This window comes from Apium graveolens, chromosome 2, assembly GCF_009905375.1.
Source record: "Apium graveolens cultivar Ventura chromosome 2, ASM990537v1, whole genome shotgun sequence".
Classification (NCBI taxonomy): domain Eukaryota; kingdom Viridiplantae; phylum Streptophyta; class Magnoliopsida; order Apiales; family Apiaceae; genus Apium; species Apium graveolens.
Window position 1 is genome coordinate 35,829,154 of NC_133648.1, and position 13,043 is coordinate 35,842,196.

The window sequence follows — 13,043 nt, forward strand, 5'->3', positions numbered from 1 at the left end:
TCTCGGGCAATCCTATTTAATTAAATAAAATAACAATACTTATACTTTCTAACCAATTTTTTATAACAAAACCCGCTTCTTTTTCAAAAATAACACGGGCAATTATGTTTAATAAAATAATAGTATTATAACTACTATGAATTAACCAATTTCCCTTTTCAGCTAAAACACAATATATATATATATATCTATATATTTTTAACAAAAATACCGTTATTTTTAAAAAACATCACAAACATATACATGTATATATATAATTATTATCAAATCATGTCATATAAAAAACATCAGGAGTATCATGCTCATTGAGTGTGTTAGTCTTCTGCGAGGGATAAGTTTAGTATGCAGTAAAATCTGTGCCCCTAAATATAATTTTCTGGATTTATTTAGCCAGAAAAAAACTGGATTTACTATATTTTTTTCATAAGAAAATCTGTAGACCATCTAAATAATAAATCAGAGAAGGCTTTTTTTTTCAAGACAAAGCTTGCTCAAGGGAACTCCGTATTTGTTGTGGTGAGACAAAGTCACATTCACACAGAATGATAATGAGTTAGGGATCTTGGAATGGACAAAATGTATAATTTATCAGAATTGGCGAGACAGAGAATGAAATTGAGTCTTAGATAGAGCTTAAATTTGAAGTAGAGTGTAAAGTGATAGAATACATAATGAATGTCATTAAAATCATCATGATGTTTTTTGTCATTTATGATATTTTTGTTAAAATCTGATGATATAAAGTGACTGGACGTGACTACCATATTCCTTTTCTAAAGAAGTCGAGGTATTTCAAATTGTCTGTTGTCTTGCCCCTCCCCCCAAAACCCCCAAGGTATCCTTGCTTCCTTTAACATATACTCTTTACGACACAACAATAAAATAGGTTTGCTAATTGTATCATTCTTCCCTTCCCTGGTTCCCTATCGGTCTATTTCCCTCTCCCTTTCGTTTCTCAGTATCTCGATATAACATGCATGCATAGGTCACGCGTAACAACTAACAAGCCTTCACTTGTCAAAAGATGATACTTGTTTGATGGACCGAATGTTTTTTATAGATTGATCAAAAGGTATTACAAAGATGGTTGTACCTTTAAAAGTGACCTAATTAGTGCCCAAACATTTTATTATATGAAAAATCGGGCAGTTTACTTTAAATTAAATAGTCAGAAAGCAAGGATCTAAAGTCCACTGATTTAATAACACGTTTTGGATGTTAATATCAAACAAAAATTACATTTATTCTAATTATGATGATTTACAGAGATTTTTTAATTTCACTTTTGTGATGCTATGTAGAGACTACGGATCTACCAACAAAAATGTGAAACTTTTGAAACAATCGTGCACACATACACCTCATGTCCGTACGCATGGGATGAACCCTGCTTGCCCCATCGTCTTATTGTGGAGGTATGTAATACTTAAAATATTATTGTTCCTTTAATTCTTTCCTATTTTTGATATTATTGCTATAATATACTTCTTTAAACTTCTAAGGTACCTGGTGAACGTGTTTTGGGATCATATGCACTTGATGAGGTGCAAGAATTTTCGCCCGTGTACTTGTGTGCAACTTCCGAAGTAAGTATTCTGTATTTACCAATCCTATCCAAATTACATCCATTCTTTTGTTTCAAAATAACATACATACATGCACTTACTTATGTAAGTGGAAAGGTTCTCAAGATTGTCCTCTATCTTTCCCTTGAGATCCCCATTTATTTCTCTTAAGCTACATGAAGCCATTAATGTTTTTGTGTATGTGTGAATAGGTGCATCTTTTTTATGAATAGTATATATAGTGTCTTAATCAAACAGAAACCAAACTTCAGCTATAAACAAAAAACCAGAGGTAATTCTGTAAATATTATAAAACTTAAGGCCAAATATATAGAGTAATATGTTTTACTCTCTCTATATTTTGATGTTACTTGCTAAGAGTGATTAACTGAAAGAGAAATATTTATAATGAATATAGAGTGATATAAATAATTTTCATGCATTTATTTATGCAAAAACTTGAAATGTGTATAAAGGGGAAGAGGGGCAGTCGTTTATAATGGGGTGGGTGATGTGAAGAAGAGTGGGGTGGGCTGGTTAGAGTAGAGAGTGTGTTCAGTTAGGCTATTTCATTGGAGACCATATATGTTCTTCAATGCAATCAAAATATTGCAAAGCATATTCTATAAATATCACTATTTCATTGAGAATGAAAGCAACTCAATTTGGTCCTGCATGGGTTGTAGTCTTTTTAAGAAATAGGTGTCTTGATGGGAAGTTAGTTAATTAGAGCAACTCCAACCCAACACTATAACACTATAATATTGTAAATTTTAGTGTAAAATGAACTTCAAGCCAACACTATAATAGTGTAAAAGTTACACCAAATGAATAGCGTGAAACCAAATTTGGTGTAATTTTTACACCAATTTGGCGTAATTCATAATTCCTACTATACCCTTGTCTTTGTTAACAAAAACAAATTTATATCTATCCTATTATATCCAAATAAGGTATTTGCTTTTGGAAAAGTAAGTATATCATATCTCTATATGGACATTTAGTGTAAAGTATAGTGTATATGGGTTGGAGTTGGTTGTGTGAATGGTGTAATTTTGACACTAAAATAGTGTAAAAGCTACACCATTTTATTGTTACGGGTTAGAGATGGTCTTAGGTCAGGTACTAAGTCAGTTGATCGACCTTAGATTTTCTGAGTCTTCCTAGTATTCGATTCAAAACCTAATGGTACTTTTTTCACATTCAGTTAAAAACTAATGGTACTTTTTCACAGAAGCCACAAAGGACTTTGCTTGTATATGTCCAGGCAGAAGGAGCAGTAAAGGTGCAGAGTGTTATGAATTGGATTTGGATCTATTTTACTTTTTCTTACTGGATTTGAATCTTTCTGTTGTACATAATTTCTTAATTCTTTCATGTCTAATGTTATAGGTTCTTAGTGTTGTCGATTCAAGTTGTCATAATCTGAATGATTTGAAGGGTCCACGAGTTACTACCTCAAACATGAAAGGAAAACAAATTCACAAACAGGAGGCTTCTGCCCATTACAAAGAGAAGTTGTCATTTTTTATTCCCTTCATTGGAATCTCTGTGATGAACTCTTACCCGCAGGTTGTTAGTCTGAAATTTTGAAGCCACAAGTTTCCCCGAGCATGCTATCACTACTCTTTTCTCATGTATTTTTTTTTCTGTAGGAACTGCTTTACATATCTGCAAGGAACATGACAATTGATTTGGCTAGGAATGTTGATCAGGAAACATTTTTAATACAGTTGTCATCTTTGCAAATTGATAATCAGTTGCCCAGCACGCCATATCCTGTTATCCTGTCTTTCGAGCATGAAATTAGAAAGAACTCAGTTGCTCAAATTAGAAGAAAAGATGATAACACAAAGCTAAATAGTGATAGTGAGGTTGAGATTGCTGACGATTCATGTGGCCCTGTATTTACCTTGGCTGCGGCAAAATGGAGGAATACAGATACATCATTGGTTTCATTTGAGTATATAAGCCTAAAGTGTGTAGTGTTGAGACAAGTTTACATTAAATTCTTATTTAAAGCATACATATGATTCTGATTTATTTTTTCCTGTTGCTCTTAGGATTGCCGATTTTCATCTAGAGCTCGAGCAAGAAGTAATCCAAAGTGTATTTGAATTTTTTAAAACCATATCTTCAAGGTTCAGTGGTGATGTTTTGCCTGATGGGGTTTCCATGCTAAATCTTACGTCTGAGTTTGGTTTAGTTGAAATAACTTCTACATACAGTCAGGGCCATGAAGGTGTGAAAAGTGCTGACCAAATTTCTGCTAGTAATATTCCTATTGTTACTGGAAACCACAAAAGCAGCTCTATATTACCGTCAGTGGTTCCGATTGGAGCTCCATGGCAGCAGATTTATCTTCTAGCCAGAACACAGAAGAAAATATATGTTGAACTACTTGATTTGGCGCCTATAAACTTGACCTTAAGGTGAATCTAAAACTGTATGGTTGTCAGCATGTGTTACGCTGCCAAAAACCAAAAAAGCTTAGTAAGATTGTTTTGCAGCTTCTCTAGCAGTCCATGGATGCCTATGAATGGAGTAGTCACATCTGGAGAATCTGTAATCCATGTAAGTATAAAGCTTAAATTAAGGTATCAAATGTTTGAAATTTAATATGACATGATGGAAGGATTAATAAGTTAGATGGACGACCTGAAAGATGCTGATCTGCCGCATAGTCCTTTAAGAACACGGATATCATACTTTAATTTCTGGTCTAGTTTGAAACTGATGGTGAGCGCAATGCATATTTTTTAATGAAAGACCAATAAATAAGCAGTTCATTTACCACAGTATTCGTCGTGATCGTCCTGTTTTTTGTTCCTAAAACTTCACTATCTTTAACGAACTGCATCAAACTAGTTAACCACTGTTGTTTTTTTAATTGTTTCAGTAATCAGACACATGAAGATGAAAGTAAACATTAAATTTCTAATTTCTTAATGTTTAATTATGTTTTTATGCAAAGTAGCTTATAAAGTCTGAATACTCGACTTTTTTCAAAAGGTTTGAGCTTCGTAATATTATTTTGGTTGATTTGGGGTGTCAAAATCAAATAAATTTTGGATTTCAATTGGAAACCCACTGTTCGAAACTACTTTGCACTTGATTGAGTGACCTGTAGCAACTGGTTGTAAATTCTATACTTAAATCTCGTGAACTCTATACCTAAAATCTTGTCAATTCTATACTTAAGCTTGTTTTGTGGTTCATGTGTGACCCATCCATTAGAGAGGTACGCCGATGACATTGCAGTAGTGTATTGATTTCTTTTTTAGCTTATCGCTTCTATCTCCGACATTCTACTTTTTTGTTCTTATAACCATTCTATTACAGAGAGGTCTCATGGCACTTGCTGATGTTGAGGGTGCCCAAATTCATCTCAACCAGCTTCTCATTGCACATCAGTTGGCTAGTTGGGAATCCATTCAAGTGATCTTGATTAGACACTACAAAGGGCAATTTCTTCATGAGATTTACAAGGTAAGCTTAGGGCCATCTTTTAAATACTCCAGGTTTTCCCTGAGAAATTGTGGTACATGTTCTAAAAATCAGCCTAGGTGGTAGGCGGTGCCAAAAGGTTAAATTTTGCAAAAATTGGGCATTAGGCATTTTTGTATTAGGCGGTGCCAAGAAGGGTCTAGGCGGTATATTATCCTATCTAAGAGCCTCTCCAACAAGCTCTCTATTCTAGGTCTGAACTCAAAATTTGAGGACCAAGAAACTCGTAGTGGCTTTTAAAATCACTAAGAGCCTTCTCTCTTTTCAACTTTAAGAGCACAATTCCACTTTTAACTAATATTATAATATATCTTCATAATCTTTCTCTATCCACTTCCTTTGTATTCTTATAGATTGAACCTGTTTGTAAAAATAATAAACCACTAAGAGCCTATAATTTATATCTTTAATATATATATGTTGAAGCCTATATATGATGTATAAGTCTGAATATGCATAACTTTCGGTGAATTGGCATGGCTACAACACCAAATAGTTATACTCAAACAAATCCTAAAACTCTACCATCCATCATGTACACCAACTCGAAAGAGATGCCTATACAAATTTAATGTCACGAGCAGACACATGTCTACAAATTTAATATGTTACATGCTACACATATCCTCTGCACATTTATACTCTGGTAATGTAATTAGTGAAAAATATTTTATGTTTTGTAAAATTTGCTTTTTGTCAAAAATAAATTAACAATTAGTATTGTTATAAAGTGTAAAATATTGTTTTTTAACCAATCAAAAGAAGAAATCAAAAAAAATGTTACATATGGCCAATAAACTTACTATAGTATATTTCAATAATTTATAAGTTTTTTCACATTATAAGATTTTCTAAAAACGATCAAAATAAATAATATAGATTATGATAAAATGTGAAAATAATTCATACTATGAAATATAACGTTTTGCTTCATATAGGTACCATCCTATATAAGATGTCATGACCTAGAAATTATAACACCTAAATCACACACACTTAGAACCCTAGACTTTTATACAAACTTCCATAAAATGAAATATATCACCTAAATCATTCACAACTCTATATCTTTTACATTTCTATAAAGATATGTAATTTAAGTATGAACAAAATAGAAGACATAATTTTTTAAAGTGTTAATAAACTTATATTTTAAAATAAACAATTTTCACGTTTATTAACTTCAAAACTTTTTAATTATAACTTTTTTTATTAAAATATATTTAATAGGATTACAATTAATTAATTGTATTATAAAATTTAAATAACTTTACAAGTTCTTACATAGCTGTAAATTTAACCATAATCTTTTAAATTTTCATTATAAATAAGTCTAATCAAAAAAATTTAAGAACTCAAAATTTGAAACACTTAAATCATTTAAAATATTAAAACATTGATGTAAGTATGACCTAAACATCATTGTTAGTATTTTATATTTTATATTTTATGATAGTATGGTATTATGGTATTGTATTATAGTATATAAATGCCAAATTATATTATATATAATGATACCTAATTATGGTATTGTCTTTTTTAAACTCTATATCTTTTACATCTATGGTATGTATAATGCTGCCTAATTATGACATTCAAGACATACACAACTCACGTAAAATCTATACCTACAATCCACTCAACCTAAAATTTTGAAAACTACTAAACACATTAAACTTTTACACAAAAACAACCTGCAACACAACTACAAACACACACACAACAATGCTCATATAACTACAAACACAACTATACTCATATAATTGCAAAAATTCAATGAACAACTTCATAATATTTAAACAACACAAATATAAAACTATGATGTTTTACAGAAATTTGAAGGACGGTGACTAAATACTATAATTTGTATACAAAGTAGCTAAATAAAACTCAATGCAATCTAATATTTTTTGTATTGGTACAATTTTAACTTCTAATTTTAAATCTCTTTTTTTTAATTTGTAAATAATATCTTTACTAATTGTGAATTTAAAGACATGTGTCCTTTTGTGACATTAAATTTGTAGACGTGTCTCTTTGGACTAGGTGTACATGATGGATGTAGTTGATTGGTAGGGTTTTACCGTTTGTTTGAGTATAACTATTTGGTGATGTAGGTGTGCCTGTTCACCTAGAGTTATGTATGACCTCATATATAGGTTTCATGATTAAATATACTTCTACTGTGGTCAATGAAACAAATAGTGTACAAATTTTCTGCGGTCAATGAAACAAATAGTGTACAAATTTTAAGTAAATGTAGTTTTGTTCAGTTGAGTACCTTAAATTGTATGTAATATTAAGTGGAGTACTATTTGCGACATGTCCTGCGATATTTTAAAGCTATATAGTTTAATTATAAATGTATAACATAATTGTAACTAAAAAATTAACTAACCACGAACTTTTTATTTTTATTTACAAACCCCGGGCGAAGCGACAAACGAGTACTAGTTATTTTTTTTTATCGTAGGTAACCCGCAGCTGCTACCCTTTGGGTGCGCACTGGGTAAACCTTACGGGTTCACACAATAGCCTGCAAACCACGTGAACCAAGGTAAACCGCATTTAAGCGACAGACTCTGACTCAGGAGGCATAATCATAAATTCTCCTCCCGTGAGATTCGAACCTGTGACCAAGAGTATAGTTATTCTCACTTTAACCAACTGAGCCAACCCTTGCGGACAATACTAGTTATTTATGAAGAGTGAACTAAGAATATGTTGGAGATGAGTTAGCAAAAAATCTTGATTTGGCGTGATAAGGGTGAAAAGGTAAAATTACACACAAACATATATATATATATATATATATATATATATAGATATACAGGGAGTTGCTCAAATGAGAACCCCAATTAAAGTGAGATATGAGATTTAATCATAGCCCTCTATTTTATAATATTTTAATATATTTGTTTTAATCTCCACCCTACATTACTTTCTTTCTCCTTTCCCCTAATTCCTAATCTTATATTTCTCATCGACATCATCCCTTACCTCCTGGTCTCTCCATCCCCCTCCCCACCAACACCCTACAACCGTCGACCTACCACCGTCATCACTCCACCGCGTTGTCTGACTCTTCTAATTCCCCGACTAACTCGACTCAATCTCATCCAAACCCATCACCACCTCACTCAAATATATAAACATTACATACATGAAATTCAATTTTCTTCTCCAAAGCTCCGATTATACTTCGACGTCGTTATGACTGTCGTTTTTGTCATGGTTTCAACCTCCGCCGCATAATCAATCAATGGGAGTAATATTATTATCCAAGTTCTGACAGTTGTGTGTAATGATGGTGTCTGTATATTGCCGGAAATGGTGACCGGAGGTGATTTTCGTTATACAGTAGTTATTTATTTATATTTAGATCCGGTGATTTTATTAAGACGGTGGTGATTTGTAATGGGTAGGACTTGGTAACCAGAAATGTATTATTGTCGGAATTGATAACTGAATGTAGTTGTGTTGATTTTATTGTGGTGGTTATGTTTTTAATTTGGTAATTCATACTTAAATCTAGTGAATTTTGATATGATGACATCGCTCAGAGTTGATAAACAGAGCTGGTGGCCCGATCTGGTGGATAAAAATAGCGGATATACGTGGTAATTTTTTGTTTTCTGGTGGTGATTTATGATTTGGTAATGGGGATTTTATGTTTGACGGTGGTGATATTTTGGTTGTGGCCAGAAGTGGTGGCGGTCGGAAATGGTGGTCGCCGGAGGTGATGGTGGTTGAATTAAAAAGATGGTGAAATTTTTAAATATTAAATATTAAATAAATGGTGAGAGATGAATAAGATATATTCAAATTAGTGGCTAGGATTGGATCTCATATCTCACAATATATCTCACAATAGTGAGGTTCTCATTGGAGGAAGACCCTATATATATATTATATATATATGAAAATAATACAAATCGGGAAGAAAATGAAATATAATAATTTGGCGTGGTTGTTATCAACCCAGATTTTAAAGATTTTTTTTGGATTTTTATAATCATGGATTATTTAGTCTAGATTCTAACTCGACTCCACCGTGTCATCGCTCCACCGCGTTGTCTGACTCCTCTATTTCCCCGACTAACTCGACTCAATCCCATACAAACCCATCACCACCTCACTCAAATATATAAACATTACATACATGAAATTCAATTTTCTTCTCCAAAGCTCCGATTATACTTCGACGTCGTTCCGACTAGTCGTTTTTGTCATGGTTTCAACCTCCGCCGCATAATCAATCAATGGAGTAATATTATTATCCAAGTTGTGACGGTTGTGTGTAATGATGGTGTCTGTATATTGCCGGAAATGGTGATCGGAGGTGATTTTCGTTATACAGTAGTTATTTATTTATTTATATTTAGATCCGGTGATTTTATTAAGACGGTGGTGATTTTTAATGGGCAGGACTTGGTAACCAGAAATGTATTATTGTCGGAATTGATAATTGAATGTAGTTGTGTTGATTTTATTGCGGTGGTTATGTTTTTAATTTGGTAATTCATACTTAAATCTAGTGAATTTTGATATGATGACATCGCTCGGAGTTGATAAACAGAGTTGGTGGCCCGATCTGGTGGATAAAAATAGTGGATATACGTGGTGATTTTTTGTTTTCTGGTGGTGATTTATGATTTGGCAGTGGGGATTTTATGTTTGACGGTGGTGATTTTTTGGTTGTGGCCGGAAGTGGTGGCGGTCGGAAATGGTGGTCGCCGGAGGTGATGGTGGTTGAATTAAAAAGAAGATGGTGAAATTTTTAATTTTATAAATATTAAATAAATGGTGAGAGATGAATAAGATATATTCAAATTAGTGGCTAGGATTAGATCTCATATCTCATAATAGTGAGGTTCTCATTGGAGGAAGACCCTATATATATATATATGCAGGTTTTTGGTTCAGCTGGTGTCATAGGCAATCCCATGGGATTTGCAAGGAGTGTAGGCCAAGGAATCAGAGACTTCTTGTCAGTTCCTGCTAAAAGCCTTGTGAAGGTCTGTCATAGTTGCCAAGTAGTGGTTCTTTCCTTTTTAGCAAGTATATGAACCTGCAATTGCTTTTGCAGAACCCAGCGGGACTCTTCACAGGAATGGCACAGGGTACAACTAGTCTTCTAAGTAACACAGTATATGCCATCAGTGATGCTACTACTCAATTTAGCCGTGCAGCGCACAAGGTATTTACAACTAACAAATAACCTTAGAGCAAATATAGTTTTTCTTGTTCATTTTACTCAAAGTATTGATCTGATTTATGATGGTAGGGTATCGTGGCATTTACATTTGATGACCAGTCTGCGGGAAGGATGGAAAAGCAACAGTTTGGTATATCATCACATAGTAAAGGCGTAATTAATGAGATCTTGGAGGTAGAGCATCTTTCTGTGATTTATTTAAAACAGTTTTTTTAAATAAAAATAAATTATAACAACTTTGAATGTAACTTCTTGGTGAATATAATTAACATACGAAACAAAATCATTTAAACCCTAACTAGCAGATTGTAATCCTTCAGCAGCAGTCCCAGCAGATATATGCAATTTTGTTTTTAAACTTGGACGTTAAACCGTAAGGGTGTAATATATACATTGGTTGTTATGTTAGTACTGTACCACGTAGTAGGCATTCATGAGCTTTTGAGTATGACTTTGACATGTGATTTATTCTGCTGTATCTTTTTCTCTACAGGGCCTTACGGGTCTTCTTCAATCACCAATTAGGGGTGCTGAAAAACATGGTCTTCCGGGTATTCTCTCAGGTACTTCTTTATCTCCGGGGTCTTCCTGTTTATGTATTAAACTAGTCTTTTTTGTTATAGGAAGCAAGATAACGATCACATTAACTGTGCAGATAATTACATTGATTTGGTGGGTATCCATAATTTTGTTCTTACTGCTTTTAATGTTCTGCAGGTGTAGCACTTGGAGTCACAGGCCTTGTGGCAAGACCAGCGGCTAGTATCCTCGAGGTCACTGGGAAAACTGCACTGAGTATTAGAAATCGTAGCAAACTCTACCACATGGGATCCCACCGGTTAAGGGTCCGTCTTCCTAGGCCTCTAAATAGAGAATCTCCTCTGAGGCCTTACTCATGGGAGGAAGCTGTTGGAACATCTGTACTTACAGAGTTTGACAGTGGGTTTAAGGCTAAAGATGAGATTTTAGTTCTGTGCAGAAGACTTAAACAAGGTGGAAAATTTGTTATCATCACAGAGAGGCTTGTCTTACTTGTTAGCTGCTCCAGTCTCGTAGACTTGGGAAAACCAAGGTTTAAAGGGATCCCAGCTAATCCAGAGTGGGTAACAGAGGCAGAAATTGGAATGGATAGTGTGATCCATGCTGATGCTGATACTGAGGTGGTACATATTGTCGGAAGCAGTTCAGATACATTGTCAAGGCAGAAACAGTACCAGCTGAACAGAAATGAGAGAAAAAGGTGGAACAATTCCGCTACACCGGTTCCTCTTTACCAGACGAATTTGGTATTTACATGCAAAGAAGAGGCGGAGAATTTTTTACAAGTTCTATTGGCTACTGTAAGGAAGGGGAAAGAGCATGGATGGGGATACATAAATCTTCTTCATCAAAGTAATCTCAAGTAGTGGGAATGAGAAGTACATATTATTTTCTTCTGGCTCCCTGATATAGATATAATGTTAAGTAAAATAGGAAGGGACATCAGATTAGCTGCCCAGTCAAGGGTGTAGATTTAGACTAATTGTCCTGTACATAATGTAGATGTAACTAGTGTATTGTATATGTTGCAACATGTTCGGCTAGCAGATAGTTGTATACGAAATGTGAAATGACAAAAATTAGTTTAATGAAGTGGTTTGATGTTACAAAGCATGTGAATGTGGCTGTTTAGTGCAACATAGACCTCCAACATGTCCTCTTTTAATTATGCCCCAACCTAATAATCGGTGTCACAATTTGGTTAGTGATGTGAAATTATAGTGATTTATATCATGCTATGCAGTCTGCATCATGCTAATATAATAATATTTGGTTTTATGACATCTTATAAATGCGCAAAAGTAGTAAAGTTATACACTTAACATAAAATTTTAATTATAATGTAAAATTCTAATATTTATTTAAAATAAATAGTCCCTCCATTCCGGTTTTATTATTCACTATTACCATTTTTATCTATCCCAAAATATTTGTCCAATTTAATATATATGGTAAATAAATGATGAATGAAAGTTAAGTAAGAGATTAATAAAAGGTAAAGATTGTTGTCCCGGTTTAAGGAAAACGGGTTATTGTACTCTCAATAATTCCACCATTCTTGTATATATTCATCTTTTTAGAATTTTGTTCTTTTTTTTCAGAATTACTTGTTTTTTTTAAATCTCAAAGTGTATTTCAGACGTGTGTCCGGGAACAATTATCCAACACATTATCTTCTGGTCATTATATCATTGATCTGACGCTATGATTATAAAATATATACTCATTCCGCATATAATATTCGCAGAAAGCAGTTTGTTCGCGGATATTTTTTGCGGAAAGACCTGATTGGTCCGCGGATAATAAACGATGAATAAACGATGAAGAGCTGTTTGTTTCAGTTAGTTAGACGATTAGACTTCACTTGCTGTGCCACTTGAACCAAATTGGAGAGCAAAAATGAGATTTTCTTGCATTTATTCATCATTGTTAATTATTTCCATAAAGTAAGTTCAAATTATTGCTTATTTGTTGTTTTCATTATGAATAAGATATTTTCTAGATTTGTAGGTAAATTTTTTTGAAAAAAAGTGATAAAGATATTCATGTAATAAATAATGATGTTGATATTAGTAGTGGTACTTGCTTGCATAAAGATAATGTAGAGTATTTTAATTTTGTTGATGATGGTGATGATGATATTTTTTTTGATGAAGATGTGTTTGAAAATGAAAATTTGAACACTTTATGCATGATAGTAGTGAGAAAATGGA

General features: G+C 33.3%; 1 protein-coding gene across 4 annotated transcripts in view; it reads left to right on the forward strand.

The window, feature by feature from the left end:
* The window catches only part of LOC141707287 (intermembrane lipid transfer protein VPS13), a 62,032-nt gene extending 50,089 nt beyond the window's left edge, over positions 1-11,943 (forward strand). For 3 of the 4 annotated variants that reach the window (XM_074510360.1, XM_074510361.1, XM_074510363.1), the window contains 13 exons: positions 1,302-1,415; positions 1,503-1,586; positions 2,773-2,850; positions 2,958-3,137; positions 3,221-3,543; positions 3,629-3,997; positions 4,076-4,139; positions 4,908-5,054; positions 9,986-10,090; positions 10,162-10,272; positions 10,360-10,464; positions 10,784-10,853; positions 11,008-11,943. In XM_074510360.1, coding sequence (XP_074366461.1) covers positions 1,302-1,415; positions 1,503-1,586; positions 2,773-2,850; positions 2,958-3,137; positions 3,221-3,543; positions 3,629-3,997; positions 4,076-4,139; positions 4,908-5,054; positions 9,986-10,090; positions 10,162-10,272; positions 10,360-10,464; positions 10,784-10,853; positions 11,008-11,696 — 2,439 coding nt within the window. In that variant the 3' untranslated portion in view covers positions 11,697-11,943. The remainder of the gene's footprint in view (positions 1-1,301; positions 1,416-1,502; positions 1,587-2,772; positions 2,851-2,957; positions 3,138-3,220; positions 3,544-3,628; positions 3,998-4,075; positions 4,140-4,907; positions 5,055-9,985; positions 10,091-10,161; positions 10,273-10,359; positions 10,465-10,783; positions 10,854-11,007) is intronic. The other variant, XM_074510362.1, reaches the window with a different exon arrangement.
* Positions 11,944-13,043: the final 1,100 nt, after the last annotated feature.